The following is a 24794-nucleotide window of genomic DNA, read 5'->3' as shown; positions in this document are numbered from 1 at the left end:
AAGTGTCTGAAGCAGATTGAGTGTATGTTCCCTCAGCCCCCTCTGGAAACTCACTCGGGAAAGTAAAACCGAAGTGTACAGACGGGCAAGCGGGGTTCGGTCTGCTAAAACTCGGTGTGCGGGCGTCTGCATATCCCTGTGTAACATGACAAATGCATTTCCCATGGAGGGTACCGCCTGGATTCGGAAGCCTAGTTTGGAGCACATAACAAGCCAGGTCAAGAAGAGAAACAGCTTCCAGGGCAAGATATGCCATGGCCTCCGGGCCCTCGGCAGCAGTTGCTATAGAAATGTCTGGGCACATGTTCTGGTGAGCACGATGGGAGTGAGATTAGTCACGATCTTTACTACTGGTTTAGGGCTCCAGTCAAAACCGTGTCTCCATAGAAAGGAAACCAACCATCTCCATAAAAGTTAATCCCTGATTAAGGGGGTGGAAAAAGCCAGTATATTTGTAGTGACACGAGAATCAGGAATGGAACATAGAGGCCTTCTGTATTTTGCTCTTTCTGCTTAAATAATGCAGCAATGGGAGAGTTTTTTTTGTGGGAATGTGTAATTTAATATCATTGAGTGAGGGAATTGGAATGTTTCACCTGCTCTACTATTGAATGACACACTCTCAGGCCAGCAGTGGACTTGTGTCAGGGCCGAGCTGAGGTCTCCACAGGAGCCCAGTGGGGAAACGGAGGCACAGTGAGGGTTGGGCACAAAGGGCAGGAACGAGGACTGTTTTGTAAATCCGAGCCTGAGGCACGGGCCGGGCGGCATGAGTGCGGAAGATCTTCTGGCTGAGGGCAGGGGTGAGACGCACCTGTGTAGACAGTCCTTCCACACTTCGGGGTCCCTCCTCGGCAGTCAGCATGGGGCCAACACTTTGCTGACACTGTCCGGCCCCACAGCCGGGGTTTGAATCTCATACTGGAAGACTTTTCATTTTGGGTAGAGGATTCCCAGCCCCATCACATCTCCCCAAAACCTGTGAGTTTCCTATCGTTGCTCCTGCACAAATTTCTGTAAACATCGCACTTTGGAACACCACTCGTAGTTGCCACATGCCTCAGCGTTGGGGTCCAGGCAGGCCCTTCCTGTGGTCGGGGTTTCCCACGGCTGCAGCCAAGGAGCAGCTGGGCCTCCCAGCTCCTATGGAGCCCAGCTCCAAAATGTGTTCACTTGCTTGTGGCCCCAGCTCCTGGCAGATGGCCCTCCCTGTGGGCCATTCACAGCCTGGCTGTTTGCTTCTTCAGAGCCAGCACAAGCATCTTGTTCTACTGGCAGTCTCTGATGTCAGAGAAGGATGAGATGCTCTTATAAAGGACTTTCCATCCCTCGGTTAGATCAGGCCCACCCAGGTCAAACTCAATTTAATTATAGCCAGCGAAATAGGGACCTTAACTGCACCCAACATCCCTTTACCATTGTCATATGATATAATGTGCTCATGACAGTGACCTCCCATCCCCTTTGCCCTATTCTGCTGGTCAGAAGCAAGACCCTGGTCTGCCTGCTCTGGAGGGGAGGGGATTTGTGCAAGGGTGTGACTCATCATAGGTCACCTTTGGGAAGGTAGGTCTGCCACACCTTCTCAGCCCTGGCTCCAGATCCTTTCAGGGCACAGAGATTGGAGGAGGCCTGAAAAGTTAGAAGTGTGTGTGTTTTGTTCAGCTCTGGGATTCTCAGCACCCAGGACCGGGGGACCCAGATGGTCCATTAACCTCCTTCCACTTTGCTTCCCTGCTTAGGTGCTCCAAGGAGGCAGGGGCTACATGTCCCATAGAGGGGGCCCTGGACCACTCCCCCCAACCATTCATCCATCCGTCCGGGTGTCATGGCTGACTGTGTGCCTACAGTGTCTCCATCCCTACCCTGGCCTGGAACACCACACTGGCCCCCAAGTTGCTTATGGTTCAGTGCGTGTGGTGGTGAGGGGGGACCGAGCCTGTCTTAGTTTCTGTGGGCATTACCCATGTCTCCCGGCCTGGCTCACAGAAAAGAGCAGTCTATTGGTTGTCATAGCTTGGAAGTTGAGGGATGGCCTGTCTTCAGGCACAGCTGGGTCCAGGGCTCTCGGTCTTGAAAAATACGCAATCAATAAAGTTCTTTTCTGTCCCGTTCTGCTCTTCTGGTGGGTAGACTGAGCCTCCTCGGCTGTGGGCTCTTAGCAAACACCACACAGCATCTACAAACTCCCCAGCCAGCTTGTGACGTCCTCATGCACAGACTAAGTTCACACACTCCTCAGCAGGGGACGGTGATTCACATCACCCCCCCTTGTCCCCTCGTTTCAGCCAAGGCCTCGCTTTGTACCCTGTCACTTGCTGCCCTCCACTTGAAGGTGCCAAGTCAGTTTTAGGGACAGAACACCAATTCAATGCATTAGCTCTAAGACCAGAAACACAAGCTGCAGGCATGGCTGGATCCAGGAGCTCTCATGATATCACTGGGGTTCTAGTTCTCTCTGTGTCTTTGCGCCATTTCCCTCTCCTTCTCCAGATAGGCTGTCTCTCCGTGGAAAGGAAAGATGGCTGTGAGGGACGATGGCCCTGAGGCACCAGGACCAGGGCAGGGCAAATTTGCACAGATTCAAGGAGACGCTCACTCTCAGGGTCATACCTGAGAGCTACGTACCCCATTACACTGTGTCCCGGCTACCCCCCTCCCTCGAGCTGGAGCCAGCACTGTGGGCACTTCAGCAGTGGGGCAGAAAGAGCTCTTGGTTCAAGCAGTTTCTGTAGATGATAAGGGAACTCTGGTAACAAGTTTGACTGGCCCTGCTTGGGCACACGATCCCACTTGCAGTACCACTGAGCAGACAGGACCCCTGGGCTCCCGGGAGCCAGGTCTTCTGCGTCACGGTCCCTTGGGAACCACAAGTACCGGAGGGTCAGCCCCCAAAGCACAAGCTGGACGGGCAAATGTAACACATGGTCTCTGGGGTTCCACCCGAACCCGCAAGAACCTAAGTGTACCCTATCTTTTATTACCTGGTACTGCTATGTGCTTACAGATCTCAGCCCTTCAGTCAAACTAGGAATCCGTGAGGATGAGAGCGGTGCCTTACGCCCCCACAGCGCTGAACAGAGAGCCTCGTGCCTCCAGGTGCCCACGGAATCTTCCTACTATGACTTGATTCTGTACTGGGGCTGCTGAGGAAGTAGACTCTTATGCTGCCTGGTGGGAAAGCTTGACGGCTCCCCCGACTGGCTAGGCTAATCCGCATCAGGGATGGGATGACGCTATTTCCACGGATGGCCTCTTCTGTGTCACATGTGCATGCGAAACGCGGCCTCCTCGCGGAGCTGCGAGAACCTGACTCTCTCCCTCTCTCTCTCTCTCTCTCTCTCTCTCTCTCTCTCTCTCTCTCTCTCTCTGTGATCCCTGCTTCGGAGAGCTCGGCCCGGTGGGGGAAACGCTGGATTCTACCTTTGTGCTTTGGGAACACCAAAACCGGGCCTCATACATCCTGGAGACCCCTGCTTCTTCTAGCCAATGGGAAACCTGGGCGAATGGCAGCGTGGCGGGCCTCTGGGCCTCCAATCCAGAGCGCTTGGATCAATGAGGAAATATCACTGCCTCCCTTTGCTCTCGGTGAGCAGCTTGGGGTCTCGGCTGGGTCCCAGGGAAGGCTCTCCTTCCTAAGGACACCAGGGTCGCAGCTTAACAAAGGACGGGTCTTGTCGGTGGGAAGCAAGACCAGAAGACAGCATGGTGGGGAGCTTGGAAGATGCTCAAGATGCTTGGCAGATGCTTGGCAGATTCCCACCTACCCTCATTTTATTTGGAGAGACCAGAAAGCTTCTGAAGCCGTCCTCCCTCTTGAAGTGAATGTATTCTTTAGTTATTCATTATAATTGCCTTTGGAATGTGCTCACTAATCTTAGTCTCCTAGTTACTTATTGGTTTTGATTGGCTGGAGAACACTTTTATCTGGGTTAATCTGAGTCACATCACTTACACAGAAATGAAAAAAAATGAATCGTGGGTAGAAAATATAAAGCACAAAACTAAACCTTGAAGAACTATAGTAGGGGAGAAACACTTGGGGATTTAGGGTTAAGCAAAGATCTGGACACCAGCATAATTTGGTGGACTTCATCCAAATTAACCACTTTGCTCTTCAAAAGGCCCTGTCAAGATAACAAAATGACAAATTAGAGACTGGGACACATATTTTCAAATTATATTTCCAACAAAAGCCTTATTTTAAACTATATACAGAATCTGTGAAAGTCAACATTTAAAAAATCCAATTAAAAACTGAGCAAAAGATAGGAACAGACATCTCACTAAATAGGATACAAAGATGTCATATCAGCCCATGAAACAATGTTCAACCTCTTTTCCACTAGGGAAATGGAAATTAAAAGCATACTGAAATCCACACCATCAACACAACAGAAATTTTAAAAATAGTGAGTACACCAAAAGCTAGTAAAGATTTGGAGAAACTGAATTGTTCCTACATTGCTGGTGGGAATTTAAAATGGTGGAGTTACTCTGGAAAATAATTAGAAAGTTTTTTTTTTTAAATTAGTGATGGAATTATCAAAGATCGAGCAACAATACTCCCGGGAAATAATTCTAAACTTATGTTCATGTAGATACTTATAGACACAATTCATAGCTTTATTAGCAACAGTCAAAAATGGGAATTTACCTAAATATCCTTCAGTGGGTTAATTGTTAAACTAACTGTGGTATATCCATACCATGGAATATTACTGGGAAATAAAAAAGGAATACTAGCAACTCCTTGGGATTAATCTCAAGGGATTTACTCTGAGCGCAATAAAGCTCATCTCAAAATAGTTACATACTGTATGATGCCATTTATATAACAGTCTCAAAATAACAAAATTATAGAAATAGAGAACACATTGGTGGTTTCCAGGGTTAAGTAGGTGGAGGTAGAAAAAGAAAAGTGCCTTTAGCAACATCAGGGCAACATGAGGGATCCCTGTGGATGTAAATGTTCTGTACCTTGGTTATACCAATGTCAATATCTTGGTGGTTATATTGAAGTATATTTTTGCAAAGTGTTGCCTTTGGTGGAAACTCAGTAAAGGGTACACGGGACTTCTCTGTATTATTTCTGACAACTGTGTTATTTCTTACAATCTCAAATGTACATGTATCTCAAATACAATTTTTAATTTAAAAAGATATATTGGGCTTTATCAGAATTAAGAACATTGCTTTCATAAGACACTATTAGGAAAATAATATGTAAGCCAAGCCACAGAGTAGGAGGAAGGATTTTCAAAACATTTACCTGACAAATTATTTGTTTCCAGAATATGTAAAGAATACTTACAATTCAATAATAACAAGATTAAACAAGCAATAAAGGACACAAACAGGTAATTCACCAAAGAACATGTATATGGTTAAAGACACAGCTAAAAGAACATTCAACAGAATTGATCACTAGAGATAGTGAAAATTAAAACCACAACGAGATACCAGTGCACAACTAACATAATAGCACCAAACAAAAAGACTGAGAATTTCGAATTTTGTAGAGTGTTGGAATACATGAAATTCTTAAATGTTGCCAGTGGAATGGAAAGCATGTCAGCTATGTTAGAAAATTCCTTGTCAATTTAGTATAAACATGCATTCAACCAATGACCCAACAATTCCATTTCTAGGTTTTTAAGAAAAATGAAACTGTGTGTCCACATAAAGAGTTCTACATAAATGCTTTATTCCTTAGAGTCAAAACTGTTAAGCAACCCAAATAGATGAATAAATTGTGGTTTATGTACACAATGGAAAACTACTCAGCAATAGGAATCTATTGACACGTGCAACACAGGAAGAATTTCAAATGCATATCATTAAGTAAAAGAATCTAATTTCAAAATGCTATATAGTGAATTATTCCATTTATATAATTTTTAAATATATACATTTCAAAAGAATTAAATCATACAGTGTAGGTTCTCTAACCACACTGGAATTAGGTGAGAAATTAATGTCAATCATGGATAAAGATGTGGTTTATATACACAAAGGAATACGACTTGGCAATGAGAAAGAATGAAATCCTGCCATTTGTAGCCACGTGGATGGAACTGGAGGGTATGATGCTGAGTGGAATAAGTCAGTCACAGAAAGCAGCATATGTTTTCACTCATGTGTGGAACTTGAGAAACTTAACAGAAAACCATGGGGGAGGGAAGGGGAAAAATAATTTCAAACAGAGGGAGGCAAACCATAAGAGACTCTTAAATAGAGAGAACAAACTGAGGGTTGCTGGGGAGTGGGGGAGAAAGGGAGAAATGGGTGATGGGCATTGAGGAGGGCACTTGTTGGGATGAGCACTGGGTGTTGTACGTAAGCAACGAATCATGGGAATCTACTCCCGAAGCCAAGAGCACACTGTATATACACTGTATGCTAGCCTAATTGACAATAAATTATATTTAAAACAGAAATTAATGTCAATCAATAACCTGATAAAAACTCTAAAATCTTATAAATTGGAGAACACACTTTGAAACAAGCCAGAGACCAAGGAATAAATCACAAGTGAAACAGAGTATTTTGAATGATATAACACTCTACACCCACTAGGATGGCTAAAAGGAAGAAGACAACATCACAAGCTTGGGCAAGGATATGGCAAAATTGGAACGATCAGACTTTGCTATGTGATTGTAAAATGGAACCGCTGCCATTTTGGAAACCTTTTGACATTTTTCTCAAAATGTTACACATAGAGTTCCTAATGACACAAGCAATTAATTGCACTCCAAAGTATGTCTAAGAAAACGGAAAACATATTTCCACACAAAAACTTGTACACAAATTTTCCTAGAAGCATTACTCATGATCGCCAAAAAGTGGAAACAATCTGAGATGTCCATCAACATATCAGAAGATAAAGTGTGATTTCCATACAGTGGAACATAAAAAGAACTGCAGGGCTAATGAAGGAATGCAGGGCTACAACAACATGGATGGACCCTGAAAAAATTATGTAAAAGAAAAGGCCACATTTTCTATGACTATCATATGAAATGTCCAGAATAAGAAAATCCACAGAAACAGAAAGTAGATTGATTAGTGGTTGCCAAGTGTTGGTGGGAGGGGACCAATGGGGAGTAACTAAGGAAATCAATTGACTTACCTGAGGAAATTATAAGTAGGACAGCAATAATTAGTAAAATAGGAAATAGACAAAAGCAGAAAGAATTTTAACAAATTGAAAACTTTTTCTTTGGAAAGAGTAATAAAATTGCTAGACCCCGCTAATAATACTGTATTAATTTATTTTAATTTAACTTTTATTTATTTAGTTTTTAATTTTAGAGAGAGAAACAGAGCATGAGTGCAGGAGGGGGGAGAGGAGAGAGGAGAGAGAAAGAAAACCTTAAGCAGGCTCCAGGCTCAGTGTGGAGCTCACTACGGGTCTTGATCCCACGACCCTGGGATCATGACCCAAGCCAAAATCAAGACTCGGATGCTCACCGACTTACCCACCCAAGTGCCCAATACTGTGTTAATTTTAAAAAGAGAGATAGAAAGAGAACATAAGTTATTGACATAAGGAATAAAAATATGTACATCCTTACAGACCCTACAGACATTGAAAGGACAAGGAAAGAGTCCAAATATCCATCGATGGATGAATGGATAAAGAAGAAGTGTTATATATATATGACTCTCTCCCTCTCTCTCTCTCTCCCTCTCTCTCTCTCTCTCTCTCTCTCTCTCTCTCTCTCTCTCTGTCTCTCTCTTTCTCTCTCTCAAAAATACATAAACATTAAATATATATATATACACACACACAATGGAGCATTAGTTGACAGTCAAAAAGAGTGAAATCTTGCCATCTGCAACTATGTGGATGGAACTGGAGGATATTATGCTAAGTGAAATTAGTCAGAGAAAGACAAAAATCATATGACTTCAATTACATGAGGACTTTAAGAGACAAAAGAGATGAACATAAGGGAAGGGAAACAAAAATAATATAAAAACAGGGAGGGGGACAAAACTGAAGAGATTCATACATATGGAGAACAAACTGAGGGTTACGGGAGGGGCAGTGGGAGGGGGGATGGGCTAAATAGGTAAGGGGTGCCAAGGAATCTACTCCTGAAATCATTGTTGCACTATATGCTAACTAATTTGGATGTAAATTTAAAAAAAATAAAAAAATAAAACACGTCAATAAAATAAATGAATGAATGAATGAATAGATAGATAGATAGATAGATAGATAGATAGATAGATAGATAGATAAATGGAGAAGGAAATGTTTAAATGGTTTTATGCCAATAAATTTGACAGCTTAGATGAAAAAGAAAACAAAACCTACCAAAACTGTTACAAGTAGAAACAGAACGTCTGAATAGTCCAACAGGACAGCAGTGCTACTTTTCCATCCAGAGGACCTGTGATTCCTCCCATTGAAGGTTTCTACCCAGCAGTGGTGTCAGAGCTGTGCATTTGAATATCCTGGGAAGCTTTCGAAGATACCGAATGTGCGTGTCACCCTTAAAGATTCTGATGCAATTGAGCAGAGTGGGCCCAGACATGGCAATTTTTAAAACATTTCCAAGGTAATTCTCATGTGCAGCCAGGGTTCAGAACTCAAGTGTACAAAAACTTCCATCTTCTAAACAGTTCTGGGTCCCGGCCCCGGCTCTGCCACTAATCACCTGTGATACTGACAACCTCCGTTTCCCTGTTCCCTCGGTTACTCTTCTGCATAAAACAAGGGAGGTGGATTCCATCAGTTTACAAAGTTGTTTGTGCAGTGAGACTTGAAAACATCATGCCCAGGGGACCCCATCGTGGAGGGAGCTAAATTAAGAGTGTCTGTGATTGAGCAGAAACAGCCAGGAACACCCGTCCTCCCCCAAACTCCCTGGAGGCACTTCTGCAGAGTTCTGGGACCTTGGGCAAGTCACGGGCTTCGTGCCTCTGATGTGCCCTGTAGCCAGACAGTAAGTCTCCGCCCACCGATGGGGTTGAATTTGTGGAACACGAAGGCGCCTCCAGCTCTCCCCACACTGCCATCTGCACCTCTCCATAGTGAGACCTTCTGACGCCTCCTTGTAGCTACTTATCTGACGGTCAAAGGGGGTTCCTCTCTTTTACTTCCAGCGGCGCCCACAAGCCATGCTCAGAGGGTGCATTTATTTATTTATTTATTTATTTATTTATTTATTTATTAACGTTTTATTTACTTTTGACACAGGGAGAGACAGAGCCTGAACGGGAGGATCAGAGAGAAGGAGACACAGAATCTGAAACAGGCTCCAGGCTCTGAGCTGTCAGCACAGAGCCTGACACGGGGCTCGAACTCACCGACAGCAAGATCAGGACCTGACCTGAAGCCGGACGCTGAACCGAAGCCACCCAGGCGCCCTTCAGAGGGTGTTTTTTAAAAAAAAAAAGTTTTTGAGGGGCACCCGGATGGCACAGTCCATCAGGCATCCGACTTTGGCTCAGGTCATGATCTCCAAGTTCCTGGGTTCGAGCCTTGCGTCCAGCTCTGTGCCAACAGCTCGGAGCCTGGAGCCTGCTTCGGATTCTGTGTCTCTTTCTCTCTCTGCCCCTCCCCCACTTCCTCTCTCTCTCTCTCTCTCTCTCTCTGTGTGTGTGTCTCTCTCTTTCTCTCTCTCAAAAATACATAAACATTAAAAAAATTTAAAAATAGATAAAATAAATTGTTCACTAGAATGTCCTGGAAGAACAAGACGATGAGGTTTCAGGCCAGCGGGGAAATTTGGTTTGGCTCTGGCCAGCAGGGGTCAGGATGAGCTGTTCCACAGGGGCCCAATGAGGCTCCTGGTAAGTCCTGTGTACTTCTGCTGAGTTCGGAGAAAGTGCAGGCTCTTAGTCAGCAGCTCGGTGTTCAGTCATCTGTCATGCGGAATGCTCACACAAGTGTGGGAAAGACAGAGAAGCAGGGATGCTCAGGCAGTGTCTGCCGCTATGCCCCTCCCATCACCATCACCCACACGGACCGTGACCTTTCCCACCCTCGGCCTCCACTGGTTCTTGACTGGAGAGCTCTTCTCATTCCTCATCCAGAGAGCATGTGTCACTTCCTCCAGGAAGCCCTCCCTGATATCCCCGACGAGGCTGTATCTACAGACACATCTAGCCTACAGACAATAGTGGAAGCATTAATATGTGACTCCCCTTCTGGGTAGACAATTAGGAAGGATGTTGCCTCTGGCCAAACATAGCCCTGGGGACTTATGGCTTGGGGAGGGATGGTGGTGCCGCCAGCAGGTGGATACAGCCCTACATTAGGACGCAGGGTTTGGTCAGCAAAGTGTGGGCTAGATTTGAATCCCCTCTCATTATACCCTCTTGAGAAAGCCCTTGGTCAGTACACAGACCACACAACCGTGCAGGTGGCCCCCTTCAGAGCTTCCGTGACTCATTCCCATAGCACGCTTTTTGCGTGTGCTATGAACACGTATTTGCAGCGTCTTTGCAGGCAAAGACATGTTTAATTTTGCTCATATTCTATTCCTAGCCTAGTTCTCGATTCTTAGTAAGTGCTCAAAGATGGACACTGGACACCCAGCAGACAGAAGGAGATTTGGAACACGAGGCATGTGGTAGTCTTGTCTGAACGAACCTCTAACCTGTGAAGGCTGAATGATTTTCAAACCCAAAGGACAGGCTGTGTCCCAGAGGGAAGCCTCATAAAGGAGAGCCTTTTCCTTCAAATATGAAGACAGGCAAGAATCTACTCCATTTTGCTTCCAAAGCCTGCATAGCTCCTCCTTGTAAAAAATACCAACAGAAAGAGCTTCTGGGGAATCTCCTCACTGAGCATGCACATGGCTTCACATCAGCCCCAACCATCCCCTCGATCTCTGCCATCGGAGAGGTGACTTTCAATTACCTAAGAAAACTGGACATTCTTACGTTATTACAAGAAAGTAGTGAAAATTTGGAGGGGCTGGCTGGCTTAGTCAGCTGAGCATCTGACTTTGGCTCAGGCCACGATCTCACGGTTCATGGGTTTGAGCCCCACTTCAGGCTCTGTGCTGACAGCTCAGAGCCTGGAGCCTGCCTCGGATTCCATGTCTCCCTCCCTCTCTGCCCCTCTCCCACTCGCACTCTGTCTCTGTCTCTCTCACAGAAATAAGTAAATAATAACAATTTTTTTAAAGTAGTGGAAATTTCAACAAAAGGATGCGTACCCCAGCAGCTTTTCAAACATGCAAACGTCCCTTGTTTTCTTTCACAAAGTGATGGGGCTTGGTGATATTCCTGTATTGGCGTAAATGCTTTTGCCTCATCACTGACAGCTTACTTATTTGTACTTATTCATCTCATTTGACCTGGACTTGCCCAGTCTCCTGTGCATCAGGGAGCATGGTGGTGGCTATTACAACCGTGCTACGATAAACATCGTTGACTGCCCATCTTCTCATACATACATAAGTATCCCTTTAGGACACATAACTAGAAGTAGAATTTCTGCATCTAACTGTGCAGATACCTTTACATTTGAAGCAATAGTAGGCAAGATCTACGGCTTTAAAGTAGTAGCTTGACGCATACAAGTATGCCGTGTGTGTCTGTGGGTGTCTGTGCACACGTGCTCACGCACCTACCTATTTATACACACAGTCTCCTTCCTCCTCCCCATCACAGGGCCTGATGCAGGCACCTGACCCCAGCACACTAACAATAGACACTGCCTCTCAGAAATGGGGATGGTGCCCTCTTTCCCTGTGCTCAGGGGACCCATTTCTGCCTTCCTATATGGTCGTAGGCAGCATCCTTCTGCCACCTCAATTTCCACGGCCTCAATGTCTTCAAAAGTCACCCTCATTCTTCACAGACATTCTTGATCTTCAGCTCGCCTGCCCACCTTTACTCCACACGGTTCACGCTCCAAAGGAGAACGATGTCTCTGCGGGAGAAATGCTCTAAGCAGTTCAAGAGGGAGCAGGTGGAGAGGAGAGGGAAGCCCCAGGGGGCGTCCACTTTAGAGAGCAGGAAAGGAAGGACAGGGGGTGGGCCTAGAGGCACAGCCAGGGCAGGGCTGGGCTTCCAGCACAGGGGAAGGCTGAGCTATTCAAGGCAGAGGGAGGACACAGGAAGAGGGTCTCCGACCCACCAGTGCAGGGGACATGCAGGCACACCTGGGCATAGCTCCCAGGCCGATTTTGGTCTTCCCTCAGGAAAGAGCTCAACTCCGCTCTCCTGGGAAGGCCCCTTGACTCCCTTGGCTGGAATCTGCGAGCTCTGATTAAATTTGTGCATTCGTTCACTCATTCACTCCTTCACTCATCTTACCAATGCCCACTGAGCACCTCCTGTTTTCTGGGTGTCAACATCATAGATTGAAAACAGAAGTGTATAAATGTGAGGGATTCTTACTCCAGCTGCACCTTCTGGAAGGGAAGAAGGGCAGGTGTGGAGTGGGCAGTGGGAGGAGCCAGGGATTGGGAATCACAAATAACAGTGTCCCCCTTTCTCCTTCCTCAGGCACTAAGCATCACCCACTCACTGCCAGCCATGGTCTGGACACTGAGGACCCGGACGTGAACAAGCAATTTGCCTTTCCCCACCCCGCATGGTGTTCCAGTAGCTGACATGTGCAAAACCAAGAAAGCCTGTGTACCTGCAAGGACAGATACAGCCAAAGGTTAACAGAGCCAGAGAGTGATGGAGTGAGAGGGTCCCATGGAAAATAATAAGTAGGGAGGGCTTCCATGAGGGGTGCCTTTTGAGGTGAGAACAGAATAACTAGAGAGAAAATAACATCTGGGAAAAACATGCTAGTTAGAGAGAAGAGCCAACGCAAAGGCCCTGGGGCAGGAGGAAGCCCCAGGACAAAGTGCTCAAGGAGCTGAGTGGAGGGGAGGAGAGGGCTGGGCAGCAGTGAGACTGGGGAGAGAGCAGAGAGGTAGAGAATAAGGTGGGGGGGAAGGAGGAGGAGCTGGTAGGGAAGGGGATAACGTGGGCCCTGCAGGCTGGCATAAGAATGTGGTTTTTGCTCTGAGTGATATCCAGCAGCTGGTGGTTTTAAGCAAAAAGTGACATGGTCCAACCCATTCTGAAGGACACTCAGGCTGCTATGTTGAAATCAGATCACAGGGCAGGTCAAGGATGTACCAAGTTCCTGCCTCCAGGGTGTTCTCAGACTATGAATGGTATTGGGTGGTTCCTTATGTCCCCCCCTTCCATACAGGGACATCCAAGACAGCCCCATTTGTCCCAGGCTCCTGGCCCTCTGCACAGTGTTGGGTGAATCCGGGGTAAGTTTTGCTGAGGGAGCGGGGGAGGAGGGAAGGAAGGAGGTGACAATTCCGCAGTCAGAAGGGGGCCGAGTCCGTAACATCACATTTATTTCCTAGATTCTGTTTGGATCTGCCTCCTGGTTTATCTTGCTTATTTTGCACATGACAAGCTGATAGCCATTTAGCAAACACTCTGCTCTATTTTGGGTGAGACCAGCATATGGCAGCAGGAACAACTGTGCCCAGAACCAGCTCCTGGAAGCCAAGCTCTGGCAAGGTCGTGGAGACTCTGTTCCACAAAGAGCCATGTGCTGAGAAACCACAGCTAAGAGCAGACGCAGTTATGGCCCTTTCCATCAAAGCTCATGAATCCATGGCGGGGGATCGGGGAAATGCAGCTGCTACAACTCTCTCAGAGCGTCGACCCACGTCCACTGGCCAGACACACCAGTGGTGCAAACTTCAGGACAGAGAGCATGTCTTCTGTTAGGGAGTCACGATTGTGGGGGGTCACTTACTTACCTACTGTTTTTGATATGAGTGTGTCTGGATGGGGGACAGAGGGACAGTCAGTGGGAATTCATCAGGGATTCTAAAGGATCTGAAAAAGTTTTTGACTCTCCATTAATATCTCTATCTCTAACTCTATCTCTATCTCTATCTCTATCTCTATCTCTATCTCTATCTCTATCTCTATCTCTATCTCTATCTCTATCTCTATCTCTATCTCTATCTCTATCTATCTCTATCTCTATCTCTATCTCTATCTCTATCTATCTCTCTATCTCTATTTCTTATCTATCTCTATCTCTATCTATCTCTATCTCTATCATCATCTCTATCTCTATCTCTATCTCCATCTATCTATATCTATATCTATATCTATATCTATATCTATATCTATATCTATATCTATATCTATATCTATATCTAATCTATCTAATATATATCTATCTATATCTATATCTATATCTATATCTATATCTATATCTATATCTATATCTATATCTATATCTATATCTATATCTATATCTATATCTATCTATATCTATATCTATATCTATATCTAATCTATCTAATATATATCTATCTATATCTATATCTATATCTATATCTATATCTATATCTATATCTATATCTATATCTATATCTATATCTATATCTAATCTATCTAATATATATCTATCTATATCTATATCTATATCTATATCTATATCTATATCTATATCTATATCTATATCTATATCTATATCTATCTATATCTATATCGATCTATATCAATCTATATCTCTAAATCTGTGTCTGTATCTATATCTATATCTATCTATATCTATATCTATATCTATATCTATATCTATATCTATATCTATATCTATATCTATATCTATATCTATCTATCTATCTATAAATATATATCTATCTATATCTATATCTGTATCTGTATCTATATCTATATCTATATCTGTATCAGTATCTATATCTATATCTTTATCTATATCTATCTATATCTATATCTATATCTATATCTATATCTATATCTATATCTATATCTATATCTATATCTATATCTTTATCTAAATCTATATCTATATCTATATCTATATCTATATCTATATCTATATCTATATCTATATCTATATCTATATCTATATCTATATCTATATCTATATCTATATCTATATCTATATCTATAGATATATATATATATAATGAACACAGAGCTTGCATAAAAATTCAGAAAGTTCCTGAAGCCCTTGCATGATTCTCTGGAGAAGAACTCAGGCTTTCAGGACACCATCCAAGGCAGAAACCCACGGCAGTCAACAAAATCCATGGTGCGAGATGTGGGAACGCGGTGTTTTCCAGCGGGACCTGGGAGAACTTATATGCCTTTGCTAAACCGATCAGCAAATATCAAGTGTGGCTTTGGCTTTATCGCTGCTTTGGAGGGCTGGCCTCTTTGTTTAATGGAGAAATCCTCCCGCTCCCTACTGGACAGGCTAGAGCACACACCTTACCAGCAGGGTGGAGGTCCCCGGGCGTGGCTGTCTAAATTTCAGCTGCTAAGCTGCGGGCAGGTGAGTACTGTGTGCACACTCTGATGGGCAGATTGAATGGTCCGCGATGTAAATGGTCAGCAAAGGGAGAGTTCACAGCTCAGATCTGCTGGGGCCAACTTTAAAGCATGGGGAAGCTCAATTTCCATACTGCACACCTGGAAAGATGAGAGGATTTATTTCTGATTCACATGAGGATGGAGTCTGGAGAGCATGGAAGGACCAAGAGACAGATCTCTACAAGGAAGTCCCTCCATGTCTGGGCCCTTTTTTCTTGTGAGGACGTCCACAAGAGCCCCTTTGATAACCCTCATGTTAAAAGGTGGGGGTAATTCCTGTCTCTTTAAGCATGGGGTGTACTTAGTGGCTTGCTTGTAATGAACAGAATGTGCTAGAATGTGGATCCTCCTGGAGGTGGCTGTGCGGTGAGGACTGGAGATGCTCAACTATCTGGAATCTCCTCCTTCTTGAGACACAGGCTCAGCAAACATTCACTGTGTACTGACCGTGTTCCAGGGATGTGCTCTAGGGACACAGAATCATGTGAGGTGAGGTCCCCATGAGATGGGCAGGGAGACATGAGACAGACGCTGTCACTGGGCTAACCCTCTGGGTCTACTGGGGTTGCATTAGTCGGTGAAACTCCCCTGCTTGTTCCCCTTTTTCCAGGAGCAACACACAAGGACAGCCCAGAAGCAAACACTGGGCACAAAGGGGACTTTGCCCTCAGGAGCTGGGGGACAACTCCGCATTAGGACCACTTACCAAGTAACAAGTCCCCTGGTTCCTGGTTGGGGAAAGGCCGGTCCTGCCACAGAGAAGATGGCCAACTCCTAAGGTCCCAATTGGAAAAGACACTCCACTTGGTGGGAGAAGATCCCCACCTGAGCATTTGGGGCAGAACAGCCCCAAGGGGGAACTTTCCAGCATCCACAGACACACAAGCAGAGGCCAGGTGACTGCCTGGCAGAGAAGACTTGATGACATTCTTGCGGGGAAGAGGGAACAACTCTATAGTTGTCCTTTAAGGGACACGACGGGATCCATGGCCGCTGACCTTGAGGAGTGGAGCACTGGAAAAGGTCATGGCAACTGGTGACCTGGAGTTCTTTTGATCCCCAACATTCTATTGAGATAACGTGGACCTGTGAGTCCACAAGTGGCTGGAGGTGTGCGGGGTGGCTTCGTGCAGAGCTCAGGAAGACAGAGGAAGGAGGAACACAGGGTCAGTGCATGGGGACGGGGAGGGAAGGGAGGTGTACTTCAAGCAGGGATGGAGGGCCAGCTGGGGAGGCATGGACTATGTCTGGGACATGACGTATAGGGATGAGACTGTGCCGCATGTCCCCAGCACGCCTCTGGAGTGCCCCCGCCTCCCCCAACACGACACTGCTCTAGGGGATTTTCTCAGCGAGCCCTCCACACACTAGTCCATGTAGACACTGTACCCAAAGTGCTGAAACCCAAAACCTGGACGTCACGCTTGCAGGCTCTTCCCGCAGCCTCTAAACCCATCAAATGCTGAGTCCAAGGATTCTGACTCCCAGAAGTCTGGGAAATGTGCCTCTTCTCATCGCCCGCCCCCCCCCCCCGATGGCCACCTTCCAATCCAGAGGACCATCACGTCCTCCCCAACGGCACCCAAATTGTGCCAGCTTCAATCCAGCCCCTGTGAAGCACCCAGGAAGTTTTCAGTCATGGGTTTGGTCATGTCCCTCTGCTGCAGAAACTCCACTGTGCCCTTGCTTGTGGGATCCGAAGAGTGCCATCTGTGGGAGGAAGGGATTAGTGGGGTAGGACAACAAGTCTACATGGGGCTCTCCTCTGATGGAGAAAACCCTGGTCCATCATATCCCGGATGGAGATGCTGGTCAGTGGCGTTGGCCTGTGGCAGCCCAGTAGGGGATTCTGCTCTCGCCTGCCTCACCTCCCACACAGCGGTCTCCTCCCCTGACTCCTCCAGGTCTCCTGGCCTATCCCCTTCATGGCCACACACTCAGGCCGGGCCCCCATGAGCTCGCTGCATCAGACCATAGTCACCTGTACCTATAGCACCTGCCCTTCTCCATAGCACTTGGTCCAATTATCATTTTTACATGTACTTGGCTGATTTCCTCAAAATTAATCCTTTCCCTTGCTCTGGACTGTATACATCAGAAAGGTGGGAGCTGGATCCAATTTGCAACTGGATCCCTGGGCCCCAAATGGACTGGCCAAGGGTCTGGAACATCACAGAGGTTCTGGGTTGAGCTTTGGAGCCCTGACATACCCACACACCTGCAGAAGGCTGTGGTTACATGGACGCTGAAGGCACTACAGTCAGGGGAACGGGGCGGGGTTGGGGGGGCTCAGTCACGAGATCCCTTCTCTTTCTCTCTCGAGCAGGAGGCTGGCTCAGACCTAGAGGAGAAGGCTGTGTGTCTGGGGCTGGGGGGGAAGCCCTCTGAGCTCTGAGGACAAAGTGTGACATCACAGTCCTTAACCAAATGGTGTGATCTCATAGGTGTGCACATAAAAGAATCTGAGGGGCGGCCTGCAGCAGTGATCATGACAGGCATCCGGAGGAGGCACCCAGGACCCCAGTGGGGGGAGACACTGATAATCCTTATCTCTAACCTGTGCCTCCTTCAAGCCCAGAGCCTTTCCAAAGGCCAATAAACCTTTTACATTCTCACTTCAACTGCAATGTGGGGGCATGTGCTCCTTTTCTTTGGCTTTTCAAAGGGAGAAGGACAAGGCTTAAGATAAGGCTTTGGAAGCTGTGAACTTCCTCCAGGGTTAGCAATGACCAGCAGTATTTACTGAGCACTTACTAGGAGCCCACCCAGGAGTTACTTTCAGCTCCTGTGGCCACACAGGCATTGCTATTTTCCCAAGGAGGAAAGGGAGGGGTGAGAGTTTAAGCTTTCGGGATGCATGCACATCTGGTAGGCGGCAGGACAGAAGCTGGAGCTGCCCAGCGGCTCCCACAGAAACTGCAGACGTGTGATTGGCTGCTACTGTGGTACCTGCTGTGCTGTCCATGAGGATTTTGCCATCCAGTGAAGGACACAAGGGAAGAAGGGTCACTGAGCTTTCACACCAGATGATTCTCTGTCCTGGGGGTTGGGGATGGGGCGGGGGGAGACTGTCACCATCCTGGGCACTACAGGGTGGTTATCAGCATCCCTGGTCTTTACCCACTAGATGCCAGCACCACCTCCCCTCCAGTTATGACCATGGAAAGTGTCTCCAGACATTGTCACACATCCCCTGGGGCAGGGGCAGGGGCAGAGTCATACCCTGCTGACAGCCCCTGACACTGGGGACATGTGAGTTTTGCAAAGTAGAGACACACTTGTAGAATGTTGTGCAAAGGAAGGCCCTGTCCTCTCATAATGATGTGCAACAGCACACAATTTAAGAACCCTGAAACCTGAGCTCTCCACGCCATCCTGGAAATTGACATGAGGGAACAGGATTTGGGGTAAAGAGAGTTTTTCAAAACGCAGATTAGTTTTCTCTCTCTGCAACCACATTCTTAGGGACGACTCCACGCCCTAAATAACTCAAGGTGTGCCCTCTGTCTGTTCCTTGGGGCCGCTTCCCATAATATGACTCCCATATTTAGGTGCCCACATGTATTTCTTATCAATCCTGGGATTATGTATGCACGCAGGTACCTGTGGGCTTAATGTCTGTCTCTTCTCTCAAATGGAAAATCCACTGGGAAGAGCCCTGTGTCAAATCCTTTGTGGCCCAGGGTCAAGCCTTGCACTGATCAGCTCCTCAGTAATATTGTTGAGTAGATCTCTGGGCATTGATTCTTTCAAATTCTTCCCCAAATCATCAGGATAAGTTAGAAATATCCAAGTGTACACACTCACAAGTCACAACATGGTGAGTATTTGCAGAGAAGGGGATAAGAACCTCACAAATGGAAAACCTGGGTAAATTTAGCTCCAACCTAATGGCGGTGTCATTGATTTTTGTCACACTTCACATCTTCTATTTTAGAAAGAAGAGTCATCAGCTCCTGTAATCAAAAGTTTCCCTGTAAACTTACTGATTTGGGGGTACTTTTTGTTTTTGAAATAACACCTGCAGAGCAATCATCAGAACCTTGATTAATTCTGTGCGACAAAATGTGTGTGGAGAGCACTCCTGGCAAGGTGGGAGCACTTCACACTACATGCTCCTGCTGGTCACACACACACACACACACACACACACACACACACACACACACACACTTTTACTTTGGGTCTATTTTGGCCACTGTAATATTAACAAACTGACAAACTGGGAGAGAAAATCGGAGACTGATTTCTCAGGGGCTCTCTTCCACTGAAGCCCTCCCAACCCATTTCACGATGTGCCAGGGATTTCATCAAAGTTAATGAAGAAGCAGCATGAAGGGCCAGCTGGTTTCCGGACTTGGCTTCCACTCCTACCCAAGGAGCTTCAGCCTCTTGAGATCTGAAGGGAATCCTGTTTGGAGCGTCCGATGGGCTGTAGGGCTGCACAGAGATTCAGCTTAATTAAGCCACATTCAGGTTCAATCACAACACCCCTTCTTTACCCATTTCATACACTTTAGAAAAGAAGCTTCTTTTTTAATCACCAGAGGAAGGCTGCACAGAACCAGGGTATGCCCGAAGCATAGAACCTGCTCCCATCTCAGGTGCGACTAGGAGATTTGGGCAACAATGGGGCAGATTCAACATGAGGAGAGCATGTGGCCACCCTGATGAGAGGTCATGTGTTTACTTACCTGGAATGAGTTTACACCCCAGCCTGAGCAAGCAGTGTGATGCTCACCCCCACTGGGGACTCAGACTGTTATCCCCTCATCAGGCAGATTCCCAAGGTCTGAGCCTCTTAGGTGGGAACAACGGACACTTTGTTCGTCTGTCCGGTAAGTTAATATTCCACAAAATGAACGTGGGAAATTAGGCCATCTCGCGGGTATTTTAGAAACCTGCCATGCCATGGCTCCGCACTCTTTCCAGTTAGTTCTGGTGCTAACTCAGGGTTTCCCTGCCCGGAGGGAATGCATCTGTCACACTGACAGCACCACTACGTGTGTCCTCTCACTCTGCAAGCCTCAGGGTGCTCCTGCTACCCACAGACTGTCCCCCGCCACCCCACACTTGCTCACAGCGTCATGTTCCCCAACTCACCCTCGGAGTCCATCCAGGACGACAAATGATGCCAGCCGTGGGGATGGCTGCTCCCGAGCTACAGGGATTTGAGTCCCTGATGCTCAAGGACCTCTCTTCCTCCTACTCTTCCTTCTTTCAAAAATCCACATGTAGGTGATACCATGCAGTATCCATCTTTCTTTTTCTGGCTTATTTCACTGATCATAATGCCTCCAGGTTCATCCATGTGGTCACACATGGCAGGATTTCCTTCCCTGTTATGGCTCCGCAAGATTCCATTGTGCATAATGGAATATTACATATGTCATATACAAAGAAATATTATATATCTGGAGATGCCCATTCATTCAACAGACACAGGTGGTTCCCTATGCATCCCAACTGCTGTGCACACATATTATCACAGAAACAGAGATTGACTGGTGGATACAAGGGACCAGGGTGAGGGTGATGGGGAGAGGCCGGACAAAGGGTGCAGAGGAGTAAGTTCTGGGGTCGACTGCAGTTAACAATACCATATCCTATACTTGACACTTGTTAACAGAGTAGACCGTAAGCATCCCCATAAAGACAATGCTATGTGAGGGAGGTGATGGATATGTTCGTTCACACAATAGGTTGTGGTGAATGTTTCTCAGGACAGAACACAGTCATGGATGTTAATGTTAAGAAAGGGCTATCCCCTCCCTGGAAGAAACAACCATATATATAGTAATATATACAGTAAATAAGTAAATAAATTTTATATATAAAGTTTATTTACTTATTTTGAGAGAGAGAGCACATGAGCAGGGGAGGGACAGAGAAACATGTAGACAGAGGACCAAAGTGGGCTATGCCCTGAACAGCAGAGAGCCCAACTCGGGGCTCAAACTCAAGAACTGAGAGATCATGACTTGAGCCCAAGTCAGATGCTTCACTGACTGAGCACCCACGTGCCCAAACTGTCAGTCAGTGTTTCTAACGAAGCGACACATGTACAGCATGACCTGGCAATTCTGCGGCCCAGGCATTTTCCCAAGGAAAAATAAAAACAGGTGTCCACAAAAGACTTACACACCCCATAGCTTTATTCACCGGAGCCAAAAACTAAAAATAATCTTGACATCAGTGAATGGGAGAATGGATAAACAATCTGTGTGTCTATCTACACAATGACTGGGGCTCAGTAACTTAATCGAACAGAGTAGGTACATAACATGACTGAATCCTGAAAATCATTATGCCAAGTGAAACAAGTCTACAGAAAACAGCACGCAGTATGGTACCATTTATCCAAAGTTCTAGAACAGGCAAAACAATCCACGGTGGAAAATAACCAGCAAGCGGCTGCTTCCGGGGAGTGGGAAGGGAGCGGGAGGTGATGGGAGATGGGCAGAAGGGAACGTTCTGTGGTGAGGGGGATGTTCAGCGTCTCGCCAGGAGTCTGGGTTACTTACACACGTGCATTTGTCAGAGGGAAATGGGATGATTCACTTGAAATGTGTGCGTTTAGTGTTATGCAAATTTTACCTCAAAAGAAAAAAAATCTAAGTCAATACTAAATTCTAGTTTATGACACGTATGTTGAAGAACCCAGGGAAATGTGCACTGACTTCCACAAGTGACTCTGAAATACATAAAAAGCATATGATGGTTTGATGCTTGGAGGGGATAGAGAGATGGACGAAGCTGTGATAAAACAAGAATAGCAAAAGCTACATGGAGGAATGTCACACAGGCCTTCACTGTAAAATTCCGTCAGCTCTTCCGTACGTGTGAAGTTTGTACAGTGGAACGTTGGAGGGGAAACAAAGTAGTGGCTGAGTGCACACTGGGCTCATGCACTTGTGTCCCACTCTGCTGGATGTAGCTGGCTCTGCAGACGGTGGCCCTGAGCCCTGAGCGCACCAGAGATGCCGTGTGGCTAGGCAACCTGCTCGGTGCTCCCTGGCCATCATCCTCCCTCAGAGGGGTGCACAGGCACGGCAGGCAGGTGGGGTCCAGCACGGACGCCAAGTCATGAGAACATGGGCTCTGAAATCTGATCTCCGGGGTGCAGACTTAGTTCCATTTCTGATGAACTATTCAATCTCAAGCTGGTGTTGTAAACCCTCTGTGCCAGAGTTTCACTGTCTGCAATGTGTGGGTAATACAGCGTCCTCATCCTCAGGTTGTCACGAAAAACGTACCAAACCCGTGCTTTTAAGTGACTAAGGACAGTGAGTAGCACCATCGCCATTGTCACTGTCGCTCTGTGACTCTCATATCCTCTCCGTTCATCTCCGACACAAGGACACACAAACACTCCCCAACTCCTTCAGCCAACATCCTAATTCCCCATAACAGTAACCTCAGAAAATGGATGCCTGTCCCAGTAGCCAGCTCACCTCTGCCCTCAACATGCTCAAGCCACAGCATTTATGAGGACACTGGGTATAGCTCCTGGCTTCTCTCTTCCAGTAACCTCACCCTCCTTGCCTCAGTCACCCATCCCCACGGCTCTCTCCTGACCCTGTGGCTGGTGAAGCCACACCACCTCCCTACAATCACGTCGAGCACAGCACTCTCGAAACACCACATGTATCTAGACATGTATCAGAGCGACTCACCCGCTTTGGTCATTTCACAGCCAAACCCCAGCCATTTCTGAGAGTCTCTGAGATGCAGATCTGGGGGCCTGTCTAGGGTCCCTCGTCTTCCTTTCTCATGCAGCTTGATACCTCCTGAGCAGTCAACCCCCTTGGCCTCTGCCCACATGGTCTATGTCCCCAGAAGACCCCTGCCCTGATTAACCCAAATGCTCCTCCTACGTGTGCCTGCACCCACCCAATTGACCGTGGCAGGAGGCCAGCACAGACATGTGTCCAGGTCGCTCCAGGACTCAAGGCCACCCATCTTGCAAGGGCCGGGGGCTGCTGGCCTCCTCTCTCCCCTTGACGGCCTTCCCTCTCAGATCACCAAGGGAGACAGAAGCAATAAGAAAGAGACACAGGTCCTCCCAGCCATCGCTCACCTGGCACCCATGTCCCCATGTCTCCTCCACCTGCTCACTCCTGCAAACACACACTCGTGTGTCCTGTGGAGGCTGGGGACCCTGTGTGGACACCAGAGCCCTGGGCCTCTCACAACTTCAAGGCCACCTCTCAACCACGGTCATCTTGTCTTTTGTTACCAACTCTCCTCTCTACAGAATTCCTTCTGGCCACAGATGGGCTAAAAATGCCTCCCACCTTGAACAAACCACATAAGCTCCCTTCTCCCACAGCAGGTACCTCAGTCTCTTCTCCCCTTTATGGAAAAGGTCTCAGAGGCTGTGACCATACTCAGTGTCATCACCTCTGTTCCTCCCATTTTCCCTGAAACCTTCCCACAGAAGGGCGTTCACATCCCCTATTCCCATCACCTCCTCCAGCAAGACCCGAGGGATCCCATCACCAAATCTCACAGTCAGACTGTCACCAGGGTGGCACCTTGCATGTTCTTTCCTCTGTCCCCAGGGCTCATGCTCACCTGGGACACCTTCTACCCTGACAGTCACTGTTCCATCCTCTTCTTGCACCACTGCTAATTCCCAGGTGAGCTCGCTCAGGCTACCGACACCAGCTATGTGTCCATCTCTGTCCTACGGCTCTACCTGCAGCCCACATCACCGACGCAGTCAGACAAACATCCGGGGCACACTTGGCTGTCCCATTTTATTCCTCCTTTCAATTATACAACACAGACTGATTTAGTACCTACCACGTGCCCCATGTTCTTCTGCACGGTAGACATGTATCAGAGAATAAAACAAACACAACTCCCCACTAATATTCTAGCACTAGATACTGTTCTGCTATGAAAGACAATTAACAGTGCAAATGACTAGGTTACACGATGTGTTAGTGGATAACAAGTAGTACTGAAAACATACCGTGGTCATGGGGCAGGGAGCTGGGGGAGAGGGCAGTAGGATGTAGTTCTTTAGAGGATGGTTCAAGGAGCCCTCGACAGAAGGTTACACTTTTTTTTTAAATTTTTATTAATTTAATGTTTATTTATTTTTGAGAGAGAGAGAGAGAAAGGGAGAGAAAGAGAGTGGGAGCAGGGGAGGGGCAGAGAGAGAGGGAGACATAGAATCCAAAACAGGCTCCAGGCTCTGAGCTGTCAGCCCAGCCTCCAACGTGGGGCTCGAACCCACCAGCCATGAGATTATGAATGACCTGAGTTAAAGTTGGACACTTATCCCACTGAGCCACCCAGGTGCCCCATTTTACATTTTAGAAGAGACTAGTCAGCTGGCAGGTAGCTGGCTGGGGAGGAGTGTCGGGGACAGCTGGAGGCTGCAGGGCAAGGAGGGGTATGGTGCAGAGGTCCAGGAGACTCAGGGTCAGGAC

General features: G+C 46.9%; 1 protein-coding gene across 1 annotated transcript in view; it reads left to right on the top strand.

The window, feature by feature from the left end:
- LOC145715045 (coiled-coil domain-containing protein 71L-like) overlaps window positions 1–23986 on the top strand; it is a 62480-nt gene extending 38494 nt beyond the window's left edge. Inside the window, exon 2 of the mRNA XM_081794627.1 lies at window positions 23916–23986. Within this exon, the coding sequence (XP_081650753.1) occupies window positions 23916–23986 (71 nt within the window). The remainder of the gene's footprint in view (window positions 1–23915) is intronic.
- The last annotated feature ends 808 nt before the right edge of the window (window positions 23987–24794 follow it).

Source organism: Panthera onca, chromosome Y, assembly GCF_046562875.1.
Source record: "Panthera onca isolate mPanOnc1 chromosome Y, mPanOnc1 haplotype 2, whole genome shotgun sequence".
Lineage (NCBI taxonomy): Eukaryota > Metazoa > Chordata > Mammalia > Carnivora > Felidae > Panthera > Panthera onca.
This window is presented reverse-complemented; position numbering and strand designations above follow the sequence as displayed.